Source organism: Anabrus simplex, chromosome 1 (genome assembly GCF_040414725.1).
Source record: "Anabrus simplex isolate iqAnaSimp1 chromosome 1, ASM4041472v1, whole genome shotgun sequence".
NCBI classification, from domain to species: Eukaryota; Metazoa; Arthropoda; class Insecta; order Orthoptera; family Tettigoniidae; genus Anabrus; species Anabrus simplex.
Genome location: NC_090265.1, coordinates 1,379,927,074 through 1,379,943,614, shown reverse-complemented (window position 1 = coordinate 1,379,943,614; position 16,541 = coordinate 1,379,927,074). Strand labels below are relative to the sequence as shown.

At 39.4% G+C, this 16,541-nt stretch overlaps 1 protein-coding gene across 1 annotated transcript in view; it reads right to left on the bottom strand.

Moving 5' to 3' along the window:
* LOC136858356 (uncharacterized) overlaps positions 1 to 15,934 on the bottom strand; it is a 562,168-nt gene extending 546,234 nt beyond the window's left edge. The window contains exon 1 of the mRNA XM_068225512.1: positions 15,805 to 15,934. Within this exon, the coding sequence (XP_068081613.1) occupies positions 15,805 to 15,817 (13 nt within the window). The 5' untranslated portion in view covers positions 15,818 to 15,934. The remainder of the gene's footprint in view (positions 1 to 15,804) is intronic.
* Positions 15,935 to 16,541: the final 607 nt, after the last annotated feature.

The window sequence follows — 16,541 nt, the reverse complement described above, 5'->3', positions numbered from 1 at the left end:
TCCAACACTTGAAAATATATGGTTGGAGGTTTGCCTTTACAGTAGACGCACAACCCATCTTGAAATTTGAATTTCATTATTAAAGTAGTCTTTATTTAGCTGTTACCGTGACCTAAGGTGACGTACTAGCTCTTTAACCAGGTTCGATTCCCAAGGTTTCAAACCCTGTTACTAAGGTTAACGCAGTGTTCACTCAAACGAGAACACAAATGGGTTAGAGTTCTGCACTTAGCTATAATTCAATCCAAGCGATTTTCGGGTTGATAACCATCATTCATAAAAATCTCAACAGTTCCCCTCCTAGCGCCGAATTAATTACGCACATACACGTTGACTTCAGTGAAGTAGTCGATTAATCGTTTTCCAGGCAGTTGGTTCGATCCTGGGTTAGGTGGTTGGCACTTGAGTGTATTCAAATGTGACAACTCCGTGTCATCAGCTTCCCATAAGTTAAGGAATTCCTACGGGACAAACTTCGGTCAATCGACGTTTCTTAACCTTCAGCTTGTGAGGTCATATTTCTGGGACATGGAAACAACTCCATTCAATAGTACTACAGTTGAAAAAAATTAGATAAAAATAGATGGTTCAGTACCAAGGTTTTTAAGATTACAGCAAAGCAAAGCAAAGCAAAGTCACCTCCGTACAGGCCATGAAGGCCCTTGGAGGAGTGGAAGGTAAAGGCTTCCACCATTGTTAACCTCGGCACGTGATAGGGTAGAGTGGTTGACTCTACGCCCGGTCACCTTTGCCCCCAGGAATTAAACTGCTACTCATTTTTGCTGAAGGCTGAGTGAACCTCAGGGCCATATGCACCTCCGGAAGTGAAAATCTCGATTCTTAAATTTTACGACCTTGAGGGGGATTCGAACCCACGTCCTTCCGGGCGAACCGAGCACGCCTTTAACGCCTCGGCCAGGCAGCCCCTTTAAGATTACAGCAGGTCCAATTAAAATAAATATACACATTTTTTCCAAAGATTTTAATAATAATAATAATAATAATAATAATAATAATAATAATAATAATAATAATAATAATAATAATAATAATAATAATAATGTTATTTGCTTTACGTCCCACTAACTAGTTTTTAAGGTCTTCGGAGACGCCAAGGTGCCGGAACTTAGTCCCGCAGGAGTTCTTTTACGTGCCAGTAAATCTACCGACACGGGGCTGCCGTATTTGAGCACCTTCAAATACCACCGGACTGAGCCAGGATCGAACCTTCCAAGTTGGGGTTAGAAGGCCAGCGCCTTAACCGTCTGAGCTCCAAAGATTTTACCATGCTTATTCCTTGCATAAAAATATCCACATCGGCAGTATCTTTTCCCGGTATGTACCTTATTTATTAACTAGCAAATGTACCCGTGCTTCGCTACGGTATTCTACATTGTATACGGATATCGACGTAAATACTGTGCGTGCAGCAAATGAGATTGTTTTAAAATTGCATGTCTCTTAGCCTTATCCGAGAAATAGCATGGGGAGGTCCACATACGTTGTTTCCAATGTAAAGTGAGGGTTGCGGAGTTGTGATGATAACGCCAGGCTCACTTGCCTACTGCCATTCACAATCGAGTTGGCAAGTTTACATTATAATTGCAGGCCCCAATGCCTACTACGCGGTCACAATCGATTTGGGGAGTTTTAGTTACAATGGCAGACCCATTTCCTACTTTCAGACAGGTTACAGTTGAGGAGTTTTTATTATAATACCAGGCAACTTCCCTACCACCAGTCAAAATTGAGTTGTGCAGTTATCATTATAATGACAGTCCCTTTTTACTGCTGCTAGCCAGCTTACTGCCAGTCACACAGAATTAGTGAGTTTCCATGAAAATAGCAGGCCACTATGCCTAATGCTAGTCAAATTTTAGATTGGAACATTTGTTTATAATGGCGGGCACCCTGGCCTAGAGCCAAACACAATAGAGTAGGGGACTTTCGAACAAAACTGCATGATCCCTTGCCTTCTGCAAGACAAATCGAAAAGTGAATTATTCATTAAAATGGTAGGCCCTCCTTACTAATGCCAGTTACACATGAGTTGGAGAAGGACCCCATTCCTCCTGCCAGCAGTCAAAGTCGGTGTAGGGAGTACTGATTACAATAGCAGACACATCCTTTCTCGATCGGTACAAATCGACATCAATGAATATATATACAGATGGACATACGAAAGTATATGAATGTTTACAATATTGCAGACCTTCATTTACAGATTAACTGCTGCTAAACGGTACGTCATATCGACAAAGGATTGTACCGTAAGGCGCAGTATTTAGCGATCTAAATGGCTGGTCCTATGATATTTTCTCGCATCTAATCTATTCATGGGTCAGATTGAATCAAAAACGTTGAATAGGTTGAAATTTGTGTAAGAATATCTTACATTGCATTACTTTTCGGATAATTATGTGACATAGCATTTGGCTCACATATGGGTACTGGGTGGGCAATGTTCGTGTAGAATTTGATCATACTATCTTTCCTGTAAGTGATTGAAATGATGCACATGAGAAGAAAAGGTTTAGAAATTAATTTCTATTAAGGCAGGTAGATTTCCATAAAGTTTGGTTGTGTGTATTTTGAGGGAGTGCAAAATCACGGTTTCGGTTTCGTATAAACCCCCAATTTGTTCAGGGATTTAGAAACAATATTTGCCCTAAAACCTCCCCAAAGGACAGGTGGATTCTAAATATGAAGTTTGGTGGAAATATATCCAGTAGTTTTCAAGTTAGAGAAAGACAAACAGACCAACAAACAAACAAACAAAGAAACAAACAAACTAACTAACTAACAGACACCAAGGAAACCTACCCCTGGACAGATGGATGCTATATATAAAATTTGGTTCAAATATCTTGTTAGTTTTCAAGTTGTAAGAAGTACGCTTTACACGCACCCGCTGGGATTTGTACCGAAAAACGGTCCGCTAATGATATCTCCCTTACTAAATCCTGTTATCGAAATGATGCACATGAGAAAAAAAGGTTTAGAAATTCATTTTCATTAAGGCAGGTTGATTTCCATTAAGTTCGGTTGTGTATACTTTGAGGGAGTGCAAAATCACGGTTTCGGTTTCGTAAAAATCCCCACTCAGTTCAGGGATTTAGAAACGATATTTGCGCTAAAACCTACCCAAGGAGAGGTGGATTCTAAATATGAAGTTTGGTGGAAATATATCCAGTAGTTCGCAAGTTATAGAAGGACAGACAAACAGACAAACAGACAAACAAACAGACAAACGGACACCAAAGCTAAAAATGATGCAGATGGTCATAATTACACCTGAAACGGATAACTGTACGGAAATTTCGCCAAAATAATCTATGTACAGACACACGGTCGTTACGATTTTATTTTTTGCGCTAAAACCTACCCAAGGACAGGTGGATTCTAAATATGAAGTTTGGTGGAAACATATCCAGTAGTTTTCAAGTTATAGAAGGACAGACAAACAGACAAACAAACAGACAAACAGACAAACAGACACCAAAGATAAAAATGATGCAGATGGTCATTATTACACCTGAAACGGATAACTGTACGGAAATTTCGCCAAAATAATCAATGTACAGACACACGGTCGTTACGATTTTATTTATATAGATGACGGATAAGCATGAGCACGTTGAAAAGTGCAGACTTCCACTTCGAGATTCATATCTCCTAAACGGTTTATGATATTAAGAAACGGTTTGCGCCATCAGACGCCTCATTTATCGCTCTACATGTTTGTTTCTACGCTATTTCCTCGTATCTCCCATATTAAGGGGGTAAATTGAGATCAAATTTTGAATAGGGTGAAATTTGGGTGCATTTTTAACATTTTACATTACTTTTTGCCTACTTATGTATAAGCTAGAATCATGAAATTTGGTACACATATGTCCCTTAATCGTGCCAATGTGCGCACACAACGTGATGATCCTATCATTCTTATAAGTGTGTCAAACAATGAAATATACTTGTAAAAATCACCAAATTTACGAACAATCCAGAAATACGGCCAAATTTAACGTATAAGGGAGAGAGATACGACAAAATGTCACAGGACCAAAGTTGTAGATCACTCCGAATTGAAGGGACATTGTGCCATCCGTTTTGTGATACGACTTACCGTTTAGCCAAAAAATAGCTCAAAAGGAATGTCTGCAGAGTCATTAAAATTGCATCCATATTTCGATATCTTTGGGGGGTAAAAAGTGAAAAATTTGAACATCTTGGAATTTTCCCGTCGGTTAGGGACCAAAAGCTATAATTTCACCAAATTTCAATTGTATACTTCGTCTGGCAGGTTGTGCCGCCATTTTGATTTGGGGGGATAGGGGATAAAAATGAGGAAATTCTCGAAAATTTTTAAGCCCACGAAACCTATAGGTTATCGTTTTGGATACACTATACGACTGTGTTCTTATGCTGAGCCCAAAATTTGAGCCCCACCCAGCGTGCCCCCTTCAGCGAATTTTGAGAATTTCCGATTTTTCTAGGGATCCTGGGGTCATCAGTTTCCTCCGTACCAAGTTTCAAATTTCTGAGATTTCTGGAAGTGCCTCATTAATTCACGTCTTTTTTCATTTTTAAATATTTATATATACATCGCTCCAGCCCGACTTGCTTTTATATATATAGATAGATGACGGATAAGCATGAGCACGTTGATAAGTGCAGACTTCCACTTCGAGATTCATATCTCCTAAACAGTTTATGATATTAAGAAACGGTTTGCGCCATCAGACGCCCCATTTATCGCTCTACATGTTTGTTTCTAAACAATTTCCTCGTATCTCCCATATTAAGGGGGTAAATTGAGATCAAATTTTGAATAGGGTGAAATTTGGGTGCATTTTTAACATTTTACATTACTTTTTGCCTACTTATGTATAAGCTAGAATCATGAAATTTGGTACACATATGCCCCTTAATCGTGCCAATGAGCGCACACAACGTGATGATCCTATCAATCTTATAAGTGTGTCAAACAATGAAATATACTTGTAAAAATCACCAAATTTACGAACAATCCAGAAATACGGCCAAATTTAACGTATAAGGGAGAGAGATACGACAAAATGTCACAGGACCAAAGTTGTAGATCACTCCGAATTGAAGTACATTGTGCCATCCGTTTTGTGATACGACTTACCGTTTAGCCAAAAAATAGCTCAAAAGGAATGTCTGCAGAGTCATTAAAATTGCCTCCATATTTCGATATCTTTGGGGGGTAAAAAGTGAAAAATTTGAACATCTTGGAATTTTCCCGTCGGTTAGGGACCAAAAGCTATAATTTCACCAAATTTCAATTGTCTACTTCGTCTGGCAGGTTGTGCCGCCATTTTGATTTGGGGGGATAGGGGATAAAAATGAGGAAATTCTCGAAAATTTTTAAGCCCACGAAACCTATAGGTTATCGTTTTGGATACACTATACGACTGTGTTCTTATGCTGAGCCCAAAATTTGAGCCCCCCCAGCGTGCCCCCTTCAGGGAATTTTGAGAATTTCCGATTTTTCTAGGGATCCTGGGGTCATCAGTTTCCTCCGTACCAAGTTTCAAATTTCTGAGATTTCTGGAAGTGCCTCATTAATTCACGTCTTTTTTCATTTTTAAATATTTATATATACATCGCTCCAGCCCGACTTGCTTTTATATATATAGATGACGGATAAGCATGAGCACGTTGAAAAGTGCAGACTTCCACTTCGAGATTTATATCTCCTAAACGGTTTATGATATTAAGAAACGGTTTGCGCCATCAGACGCCCCATTTATCGCTCTACATGTTTGTTTCTAAACTATTTCCTCGTATCTCCCATATTAAGGGGGTAAATTGAGATCAAATTTTGAATAGGGTGAAATTTGGGTGCATTTTTAACATTTTACATTACTTTTTGCCTACTTATGTATAAGCTAGAATCATGAAATTTGGTACACATATGCCCCTTAATCGTGCCAATGAGCGCACACAACGTGATGATCCTATCAATCTTATAAGTGTGTCAAACAATGAAATATACTTGTAAAAATCACCAAATTTACGAACAATCCAGAAATACGGCCAAATTTAACGTATAAGGGAGAGAGATACGACAAAATGTCACAGGACCAAAGTTGTAGATCACTCCGAATTGAAGTACATTGTGCCATCCGTTTTGTGATACGACTTACCGTTTAGCCAAAAAATAGCTCAAAAGGAATGTCTGCAGAGTCATTAAAATTGCCTCCATATTTCGATATCTTTGGGGGGTAAAAAGTGAAAAATTTGAACATCTTGGAATTTTCCCGTCGGTTAGGGACCAAAAGCTATAATTTCACCAAATTTCAATTGTCTACTTCGTCTGGCAGGTTGTGCCGCCATTTTGATTTGGGGGGATAGGGGATAAAAATGAGGAAATTCTCGAAAATTTTTAAGCCCACGAAACCTATAGGTTATCGTTTTGGATACACTATACGACTGTGTTCTTATGCTGAGCCCAAAATTTGAGCCCCCCCAGCGTGCCCCCTTCAGGGAATTTTGAGAATTTCCGATTTTTCTAGGGATCCTGGGGTCATCAGTTTCCTCCGTACCAAGTTTCAAATTTCTGAGATTTCTGGAAGTGCCTCATTAATTCACGTCTTTTTTCATTTTTAAATATTTATATATACATCGCTCCAGCCCGACTTGCTTTTATATATATAGATGACGGATAAGCATGAGCACGTTGAAAAGTGCAGACTTCCACTTCGAGATTTATATCTCCTAAACGGTTTATGATATTAAGAAACGGTTTGCGCCATCAGACGCCTCATTTATCGCTCTACATGTTTGTTTCTAAACCATTTCCTCGTATCTCCCATATTAAGGGGGTAAATTGAGATCAAATTTTGAATAGGGTGAAATTTGGGTGCATTTTTAACATTTTACATTACTTTTTGCCTACTTATGTATAAGCTAGAATCATGAAATTTGGTACACATATGTCCCTTAATCGTACCAATGTGCGCACACAACGTGATGATCCTATCATTCTTATAAGTGTGTCAAACAATGAAATATACTTGTAAAAATCACCAAATTTACGAACAATCCAGAAATACGGCCAAATTTAACGTATAAGGGAGAGAGATACGACAAAATGTCACAGGACCAAAGTTGTAGATCACTCCGAATTGAAGGGACATTGTGCCATCCGTTTTGTGATACGACTTACCGTTTAGCCAAAAAAATAGCTCAAAAGGAATGTCTGCAGAGTCATTAAAATTGCCTCCATATTTCGATATCTTTGGGGGGTAAAAAGTGAAAAATTTGAACATCTTGGAATTTTCCCGTCGGTTAGGGACGAAAAGCTATAATTTCACCAAATTTCAATTGTCTACTTCGTCTGGCAGGTTGTGCCGCCATTTTGATTTGGGGGGATAGGGGATAAAAATGAGGAAATTCTCGAAAATTTTTAAGCCCACGAAACCTATAGGTTATCGTTTTGGATACACTATACGACTGTGCTCTTATGCTGAGCCCAAAATTTGAGCCCCCCAGCGTGCCCCCTTCAGGGAATTTTGAGAATTTCCGATTTTTCTAGGGATCCTGGGGTCATCAGTTTCCTCCGTACCAAGTTTCAAATTTCTGAGATTTCTGGAAGTGCCTCATTAATTCACGTCTTTTTTTCATTTTTAAATATTTATATATACATCGCTCCAGCCCGACTTGCTTTTATATATATAGATGACGGATAAGCATGAGCACGTTGAAAAGTGCAGACTTCCACTTCGAGATTCATATCTCCTAAACGGTTTATGATATTAAGAAACGGTTTGCGCCATCAGACGCCTCATTTATCGCTCTACATGTTTGTTTCTAAACTATTTCCTCGTATCTCCCATATTAAGGGGGTAAATTGAGATCAAATTTTGAATAGGGTGAAATTTGGGTGCATTTTTAACATTTTACATTACTTTTTGCCTACTTATGTATAAGCTAGAATCATGAAATTTGGTACACATATGCCCCTTAATCGTGCCAATGAGCGCACACAACGTGATGATCCTATCAATCTTATAAGTGTGTCAAACAATGAAATATACTTGTAAAAATCACCAAATTTACGAACAATCCAGAAATACGGCCAAATTTAACGTATAAGGGAGAGAGATACGACAAAATGTCACAGGACCAAAGTTGTAGATCACTCCGAATTGAAGTACATTGTGCCATCCGTTTTGTGATACGACTTACCGTTTAGCCAAAAAATAGCTCAAAAGGAATGTCTGCAGAGTCATTAAAATTGCCTCCATATTTCGATATCTTTGGGGGGTAAAAAGTGAAAAATTTGAACATCTTGGAATTTTCCCGTCGGTTAGGGACCAAAAGCTATAATTTCACCAAATTTCAATTGTCTACCTCGTCTGGCAGGTTGTGCCGCCATTTTGATTTGGGGGGATAGGGGATAAAAATGAGGAAATTCTCGAAAATTTTTAAGCCCACGAAACCTATAGGTTATCGTTTTGGATACACTATACGACTGTGTTCTTATGCTGAGCCCAAAATTTGAGCCCCCCCAGCGTGCCCCCTTCAGGGAATTTTGAGAATTTCCGATTTTTCTAGGGATCCTGGGGTCATCAGTTTCCTCCGTACCAAGTTTCAAATTTCTGAGATTTCTGGAAGTGCCTCATTAATTCACGTCTTTTTTCATTTTTAAATATTTATATATACATCGCTCCAGCCCGACTTGCTTTTATATTATTTATTAATTCTATTATTCGGTTCATGTTCTAGAATTGAGAGGTGGTGGTGATGGTGATTATAAGACCTGGGATTTTAGGCGAAAACCTATTTTGTTCCTGAAGGGACAACTTAAAATCAAGTTTATTTACATATTTCATGTATTTATAAGATTAAAAATGATGGTCCTATAGTGCCTAAAATGCCTAAATTGATATTAGAACCTATATTTGTCTATATTTCTATAACTCCTATTTTTGTCACTAAATTGATTAAAATGTATTCTGATAAACTAAACTATTCGTCCATTCGTTTTAAGTATCTTGAACAGTATTTACTTGAAATATTTTTCAAATAAAAGATTAAAATCAGGAAGCTGTAAACCATATTCTCCGGAAGTCGTTAAGAACCTCCCGCATTGCACGTTCTTAGTCTGCGTCACGGGTGTCCATTGACCTGCTGAAAACAATAAGTCGTCTTTAATTAAAAGGTTACAGGAGATTCCCCACTTATCACCGGATCGTAAAATTATATCCCGTGATGTTTTTAGCAAAGAGGTGAGTGAAATTTCTTTTATACTTCCCCTAAGTGTTATTATCAATATAAAAATGGCATTTTAAAACATATTTTTTCAGATTTGCGAGTCTTTAGGCGCCTAAAAGAGAACGTTCAACACCTATAAATTCGAGGTAGTGATTGTTGTTTTAAGACGAAGCACAAATGGGCAACTACCCTCCATCCACCCTCCCTCAACATTAACCAGAGAAAAATGAAGCAGTCCAGTCTTTCAAAGAATGAAGGTATCGGCAAACAAAAGGGAACGGCCCTGAAGGGTGTAAAAATGTTCTTTAGGCCTCACAAACCTAATACCGTCAGGGTCGGAAGAGAACAAGAGTTCACCAAGGGAGGTCGGATAGGAAAATTAATGGCGTATGGCTTTTAGTGCCGGGAGTGTCCGAAGACAAGTTCGGCTCGCCAGGTGCAGGTCTTTTGAACTTACACCCGTAGGCGACGTGCGCATCGTGATGAGGATGAAATGATGATAAAGACGACACGTACAGCCAGCTCCAGTGCCAGCGAAGTTAACCAATTATGGTTAAAATTTCCGACCCTGCCGGGAATCGAACCCGGGACCCCAGTGACCAAAGGCCAGCACGCTAACCATTTAGTTATGGAGCCGGACGTCGGGTAGGAAATATTTAAAGCTAGGAGACTGGCACAAGTGAAAGCACTACCAGACTCAGCTAGGTGTCCCGTGGTCGCCAAACCACTTCATCAACAAGTAATCTTCCGAAAATCCTCATTTGTCGGCTGAACACTAGCAGATTATTTTCCAATAAAGATATACCGAGAGTAGTCAAGCTCTTTAAGTTTTTCTATCGTGAAATTATCAACGTCTCACCCCAATGTGGCTGTGGGTTCGTCACGATTCAAAAAGCCTAAAGAGCCGGAATACTGTGTTATTCGCAATCGATGAAATTAAATTATGGTTTCCTTCTGGGAGTTTAAATTACAACATGTAAAGGTTTCTAAAATATAGGCCCTATATATAAGAACCTAAAATATGACAAATTTAGACTTGAAGCAATTTCAAACTGAGTCATCGGTATATTGTGAGATACGGTCACATAGACCATCGATAGATTACTCTTACTGACAGTCATATGAGTCAAACGATTATCTAACAAAGATTATTTGAGTTTTTCGTTCCATTTGTAAGCTACATGGAACATAAATATGTATGCTCATTGTACTGTAAATGTAAAGTACGAATTGGGAGGTTCAGTCTGAGGTACAGATCGGAAACGTTGTAACTCGCTTTCTTTTCAACAGATAAGCCTACAACAGTTCTAAGTTGTGCCGAGATCCTCTAGTTACGAGCGAGGACAAAATAAATGTGCAGGAACTAAGGGCAGAAAGGGATGTACATCAGCTTGATAATATCCTTGCAGTCTCACAGGTTGAGGGTTAAAACTTAAAATGTATAACAATGGAAGGGACGTTATTATTACATTCAAGCACTTGAATGCAGACACCACGGTCCCACACTAAGTTGGAAAATGAAGCGGTAACAACTCATTATTTCAATAAGTGGTATCAACTGAGTCGCTGAAGAGGATCCGTCTTTGGCTGTTAACTGAATAAGTTCTTATTCAAACTTGTATTACCATGGTAAAAAGCTAATGGAAATGGAGTATGGCTTTTAGTGCCGAGAGTGTCCGAGGACAAATTCGGCTCGCCAGGTGCAGCTCTTTTGATTTGCCTACCCTAGGTGACCTGCGCACCGTGATGAGGATGAAATGATGATAAAGACGACACATACACCCATCCCCCGTGCCAGCGAAGTCAACCAATTATGGTTGAAATTCCCGACCCTGCTGGGAATCAAACTCGGGAACCCTGTGATCAAAGGACAGCACGCTAACAATTTAGCTACGGAGCCGGACACTACCATGGTGATGTTGCTCAATAAACAAGTTACGATATAATTAGCAACATGAAGACTACTTGTCATCTTCATAAACACCCGTTAATTTTACATACAGTATTATCAATCGCAGGCTAAATCATAAAAATATTAATGTTCCTTTTCATCTTACTTATTCATTAAAGTGGAGATGCGATGAAAACCTTTAACTAGCAAATACTTGGACTAAATTTAATATAAACTGTACACTATAATAAATAAATTATAATTCTCACTGACTAAAAAAATGCCAAAATTATCGCATACTCTGCCAAATGTTCTGAAGGAACTTTGTTTACGAATGATTGAAAATCATATTAATATTATGGTTATGGAAAATCAAAACAAAATTATAGTTTTATCATTAATAATATTTCAGTCTAGTGGTGTATTTGATTCCAAATAAGTAAATGAACTCATTAATGAATAAATTAATTATTACATATTATATTTTTGACTAGTATGGATAGCAAAATATATTACTGGGTCCCCCTCTGTTCAGTGCCTTTGTTGTTTTCCCAAACAATGGCTGTATGATCACCGTTGTTAACCGAACTAACCGATTTGAAAATAGTCATCTTTATCAATCTTCTTCAGTCCGCAAAGAGAAATGCGAAATTTATGGAGAATGTGAAAATTACTTAAATAAAAATTCTCACATGCATGGATAAGCAAATTTTTAAGTTCACAGCATTCCAAAAGAATTGCTTCAGACCGTGCGGTTAGAGGCGCGCAGCTGTGTGCTCGCATCCGGGAGATAGTGGGTTCGAATCCCACAATCGGCAGCCCTAAAGATGGTTTTTCGTGGTTTCCCATTTTCACACCAGGCAAATGCTGGGGCTGTGCCTTAATTAAGGCCACGGCAGCTTTCTTCCCACTCCTAGCCCTTCCCTGCCCCATCGTCGCCGTACCTATCTGTGTCGGTGCGACGTAAAGCAAATAGCAAAAAGGACTGCTTCAGGTGCTGTTCGTAAGGTTGTTAGGACATGTCATTGTTAATTTATGAAAATATATTGACTGAAGGCAGTTAGTTTCCACGCATAGGCTTCAATATAACAACAATACAGTCAAAGTTTAATGCGTAATATGTAAATAATAAAGTTAATTTTAGTACAATATAACTGATCAGCAAGTTGTGTAGAATTGTACCACTAGAATGGAGCAGCCTTACTTGAATGCTTTCATTTGGAGTACGCTTTCACTCCATACAGGAAGACACGACTACAGTGGCGAGGAGACATGTTACGATAGTGGGAGACGACAATCTGTCCAAGCAAATATACTTAGCGAAACCCTTTGACAAACGACCAAGAGTTAGACCCAGGTCTGCATGGCATGATCAAGTGCTACAAGAAGACATAAAGCCACAAGCGACAAGGAAGAGGGCGTCAGTTTGAGAATCACGAAGCGAAGATTGCTGTACAATTCTCGCGGCCCACTGGACCGGATGCGGCTATTAGCGGCTTTGTTCCTTAAAAATGGCAAACACTTTCACTTTCAAAAATAATTGTACTTTATCATCAAAACATAAATGCATGCTCTCAGAAACTTTTTCAAGTAAGAAACGTTGTAAATTAGCTTTATTTGTATTCAAAATGTTTGGTCATCATCATCATCATCTGTTTACCCTCCAGGGTAGGCTTTTTCCCTCGGACACAGCGAGGGATCCCACCTCTACCGCCTCAAGGGCAGTGTCCTGGAGCTTCAGACTCTTGGTCGGGGATACAACTGGGGAGAATGGCCAGTACCTCGCCCAGGCGGCCTCACCTGCTATGCTGAACAGGGGCCTTGTGGAGGGATGGGAAGATTGGAAGGGATAGGCAAGGAAGAGGGAAGGAAGCGGCCGTGGCCTTATGTTAGGTACCATCCCGGCATTCGCCTGGAGGAGAAGTGGGAAAACACGGAAAACCTCTTCCAGGATGGCTGAGGTGGGAATCGAACCCACCTCTACTCAGTTGACCTCCCGAGGCTGAGTGGACCCCGTTCCAGCCCTCGTACCACTTTTCAAATTTCGTGGCAGAGCCGGGAATCGAACCCGGGCCACCGGGGGTGGCAGCTAATCACGCTAACCACTACACCACAGAGGCGGACAAAATGTTTGGTACCGTCTATATAAGACATTCAGAATGGCCTCAATCATTATTATTAACTATCACATACATACAGTATATCAACTGGATACAATTGTAGTTTCCCCTACATACTGTAGGTCTAATATAACTACTATAGTCCGATGTGTAATATCCAAATATTAATTTTAAATTAATTATTTATTGTTTTATACAGTGACTAATCAATAAGCTGTGTATAATTGCATCTCTAGAATGGAGTAGCATCACATATATTAATTTTTAATATGCTATTCTATGATTCTGAAAGAAGGACTCGCTTAACGACGATCAAAATACGAAGTAGTTTAGGTCGAAGGAGAAATGTCAATTAAAAAAAGACCAAAGCTGGTGAGACTGAAATGTAAACAAACTGAGGCGGTACCGATGAAAACCAACGCACGCAGAAACTTACTGATAACATTGTTTAAAAAAGTACATTAGTTTCTGGCACATGCTTACTGAAAAAAGCCATGGCGCAACAACCCCAAAGAGCCTTGGCCTACCAAGCGACCGCTGCTCAGCCCGAAGGCCAGCGGATTACAAGGTATCGTGTGGTCAGCACGATGAATCCTCTCGGCCGTTATTCTTGGCTTTCTAGACTGGGATATCCTTACTGCCATGCAGCATATCTGGATACAAGATTCTGAAAAAATGAAGAACGATTGAGAGTGGTGATCTTATGAAATGTTGCGCAGAGATGAGGTACCAAAACTATGAAGAAGTGAAGAGCGGTTAGAGGAATAGTTGCAAAGCATTTAAATTATGAGTGGCAGTGGGAACAACAAGCAGGAACGAATGACAAGAGTAAATTTTTAAAAGTAGTGGGTAACCTAATAAATAATCAAACATTTTATTTAAATAGAGTAATGTGTGCTTTTTATCGTTACAAAAAGGGACGACTGATTTATTATAAGGCTATTAGCGGCTTTGTTCCTTAAAAATGGCAAACACTTTCACTTACATAAATAATTGCACTTTGTCATCAAGACATAAATGCATGCTCTCGGAAACTTTTTCAAGGAAGAAACGTTCTCAATTAGCTTTATTTGTATTCAAAATGTTTGGTACCACCTATAAAATAATTTTTTTGCTAGTTGTTTTACGTCGCACCGACACAGATAAGTCTTACGGCGACGATGGGACAGGAAAGGACTAGGACTGGGAAGGAAGCGGCCGTGGCCTTAATTAAGGTACAGCCCCAGCACTTGCCTGGTGTGAAAATGGGAAACCACGGAAAACCATTTTCAGGGCTGCCGACAGGCCGCACTTAAGCGACTGCAGCTATCGAGCTCGGTTAAAATAAATTCAGAATCAGAAAAGAGAAGTTGCAGTTGATTCGTGTTAGCTTCCAGTCTCTCATAAAATAAATCGAAATAAATGTTTGAAAATATATTGTAGATTTTCTTATCATACATTGCACACAATATCGTACATAAATAAATAACCCCTTCCCCTCTTATGTGTTCGTCATGAACGAGCACGTTATTTAGAAAGTGATGCTCAGTCAAACTATATGAGATGCCGGGTAATACAAATCAGAAAGGTATGACTACAGAAATTCTGTGAAAAACCGGTACAGTTGTAACCTAAAACTAATCAAACATTTTGTAAAAAGTCGATTTAAGCAGTTTTCTATCGTTCCAAAAAAGGAACGAATAATAAAATGGGCCATGAATGGCCTTGTCCCTTAAGAACAACAATCACTTCCACCATCTGTCACTGCCAAACATACATTTACTTAGCAAAACATAACTTCATATCCCAAAAAAAAAAAAAAAAAAAAAAAAAAAAAATTTCAAAGAATAAGCGTTCTCAGACAATTTTATTTTTGTTCCAAAAAGTTCGTTTCCGGTCTATAAAATATATTTGTAAACAGTAAATGAAAATTGCAGTCGTTTCTTTTAACTGCCAGTGTTTCATAAAAAAAAAATCTATTGCTGAACGAAAATGGAAAACAAAATATGAAAATATCTAGTAGACTTTCTTACAGTACATGCTTAACATAATTCTATTGTATAGAACGCATAAATAAATACTCCCCCCCCCCCTCTGCATGTACTATCACGTGTTTTGCGGTAATTAGATCAACACAATAGATACCTGCCAGCCCTGATGAGTTCTAGGAACACGAGCACAGAAACAACTCACTCTTGAAGCAAACAGTTTGACAAAGAGTAGCACAAACGTAAGAAGGCATTGTGTTGCTCTTTCTTCATCTTTGGAGTGGGGGGGGGGGGGGTAGGGGAGTCGGGAGACAGTAGAAGGGCTGGAGTGTCAAACGCTCCGACAGGATGGAGGTACACGATAGGCTCTGCATATACAACATGTCTGAAAACACTCCATAAAAAATCTCCACAGATCCCAACCCCTCCTTCTCCCCCCTCCCGTTCTTAAAGAAGACATCACCCTTTCTTAAGACCTTCATACCGAAAAAGCCCAAGTGGTACATTAAAGTTCCTAGCACGTCGTACTTAGCATTAGCAGCTATTATGACTACAGATCAGTTTTTTCTTGCTCTCTTACCTACAGCTTCCATTGTTATATTCCTCTGATGTGCCCCTCGAGATGGCTTGATATTTTCTTTCTGTCGCACGTGACAATGAAAGGAGTTGGACGTGCAAGTTTTTCGTTGTTTTACAACCGCGCCTGCTGCCTGTAGCTCCTCATTTTCATTCGTCAACCGTATATTCTTCTTTAGTCTACAATCCGCTCAAACATCAAGTCGACATAGCGGAGCAATAAAACATCAGCATTCTTCGTCAACGGGTTGCCCATTAAGACATAAAAGCTCTCCGCGACATTCCTTCAATAATAACACTATAAACTCTTGTATAAATATAGCTATAATATTATTTTACTTTTAAAAGACGTGTATAATCACATGGTGATTTGTTCGACTGGGCGGCACGATTACAATGGGCATTAGTTGCCGCTGAATGGTTCGTGGTTTCTGCCGAAGCTGATTCGTACGAAAGAAAAGTCGCGGTAAGACTGGTGCGGGTCGTGCGACGAGACCACTCCCTACAGTCTGCCTAGAGTTACTGAACGACGGTCGGACAAAGCTCAGCAGGCTAAACTTGTAGGAGGAAGAAGAAGTGGGAGGGGAAGAAGGGAAGGTGGGGAGACCGCTCCAGATTTGAGTTTTCTTCATCAACTCATCAGCATGCCAAACGTAATGCTACGTTACGCTACGTCTTCTTGTCACCAGGCCAGACTCGCCCATACTCTTAAGAGCAAATATACGGAACCGAAACCTATTA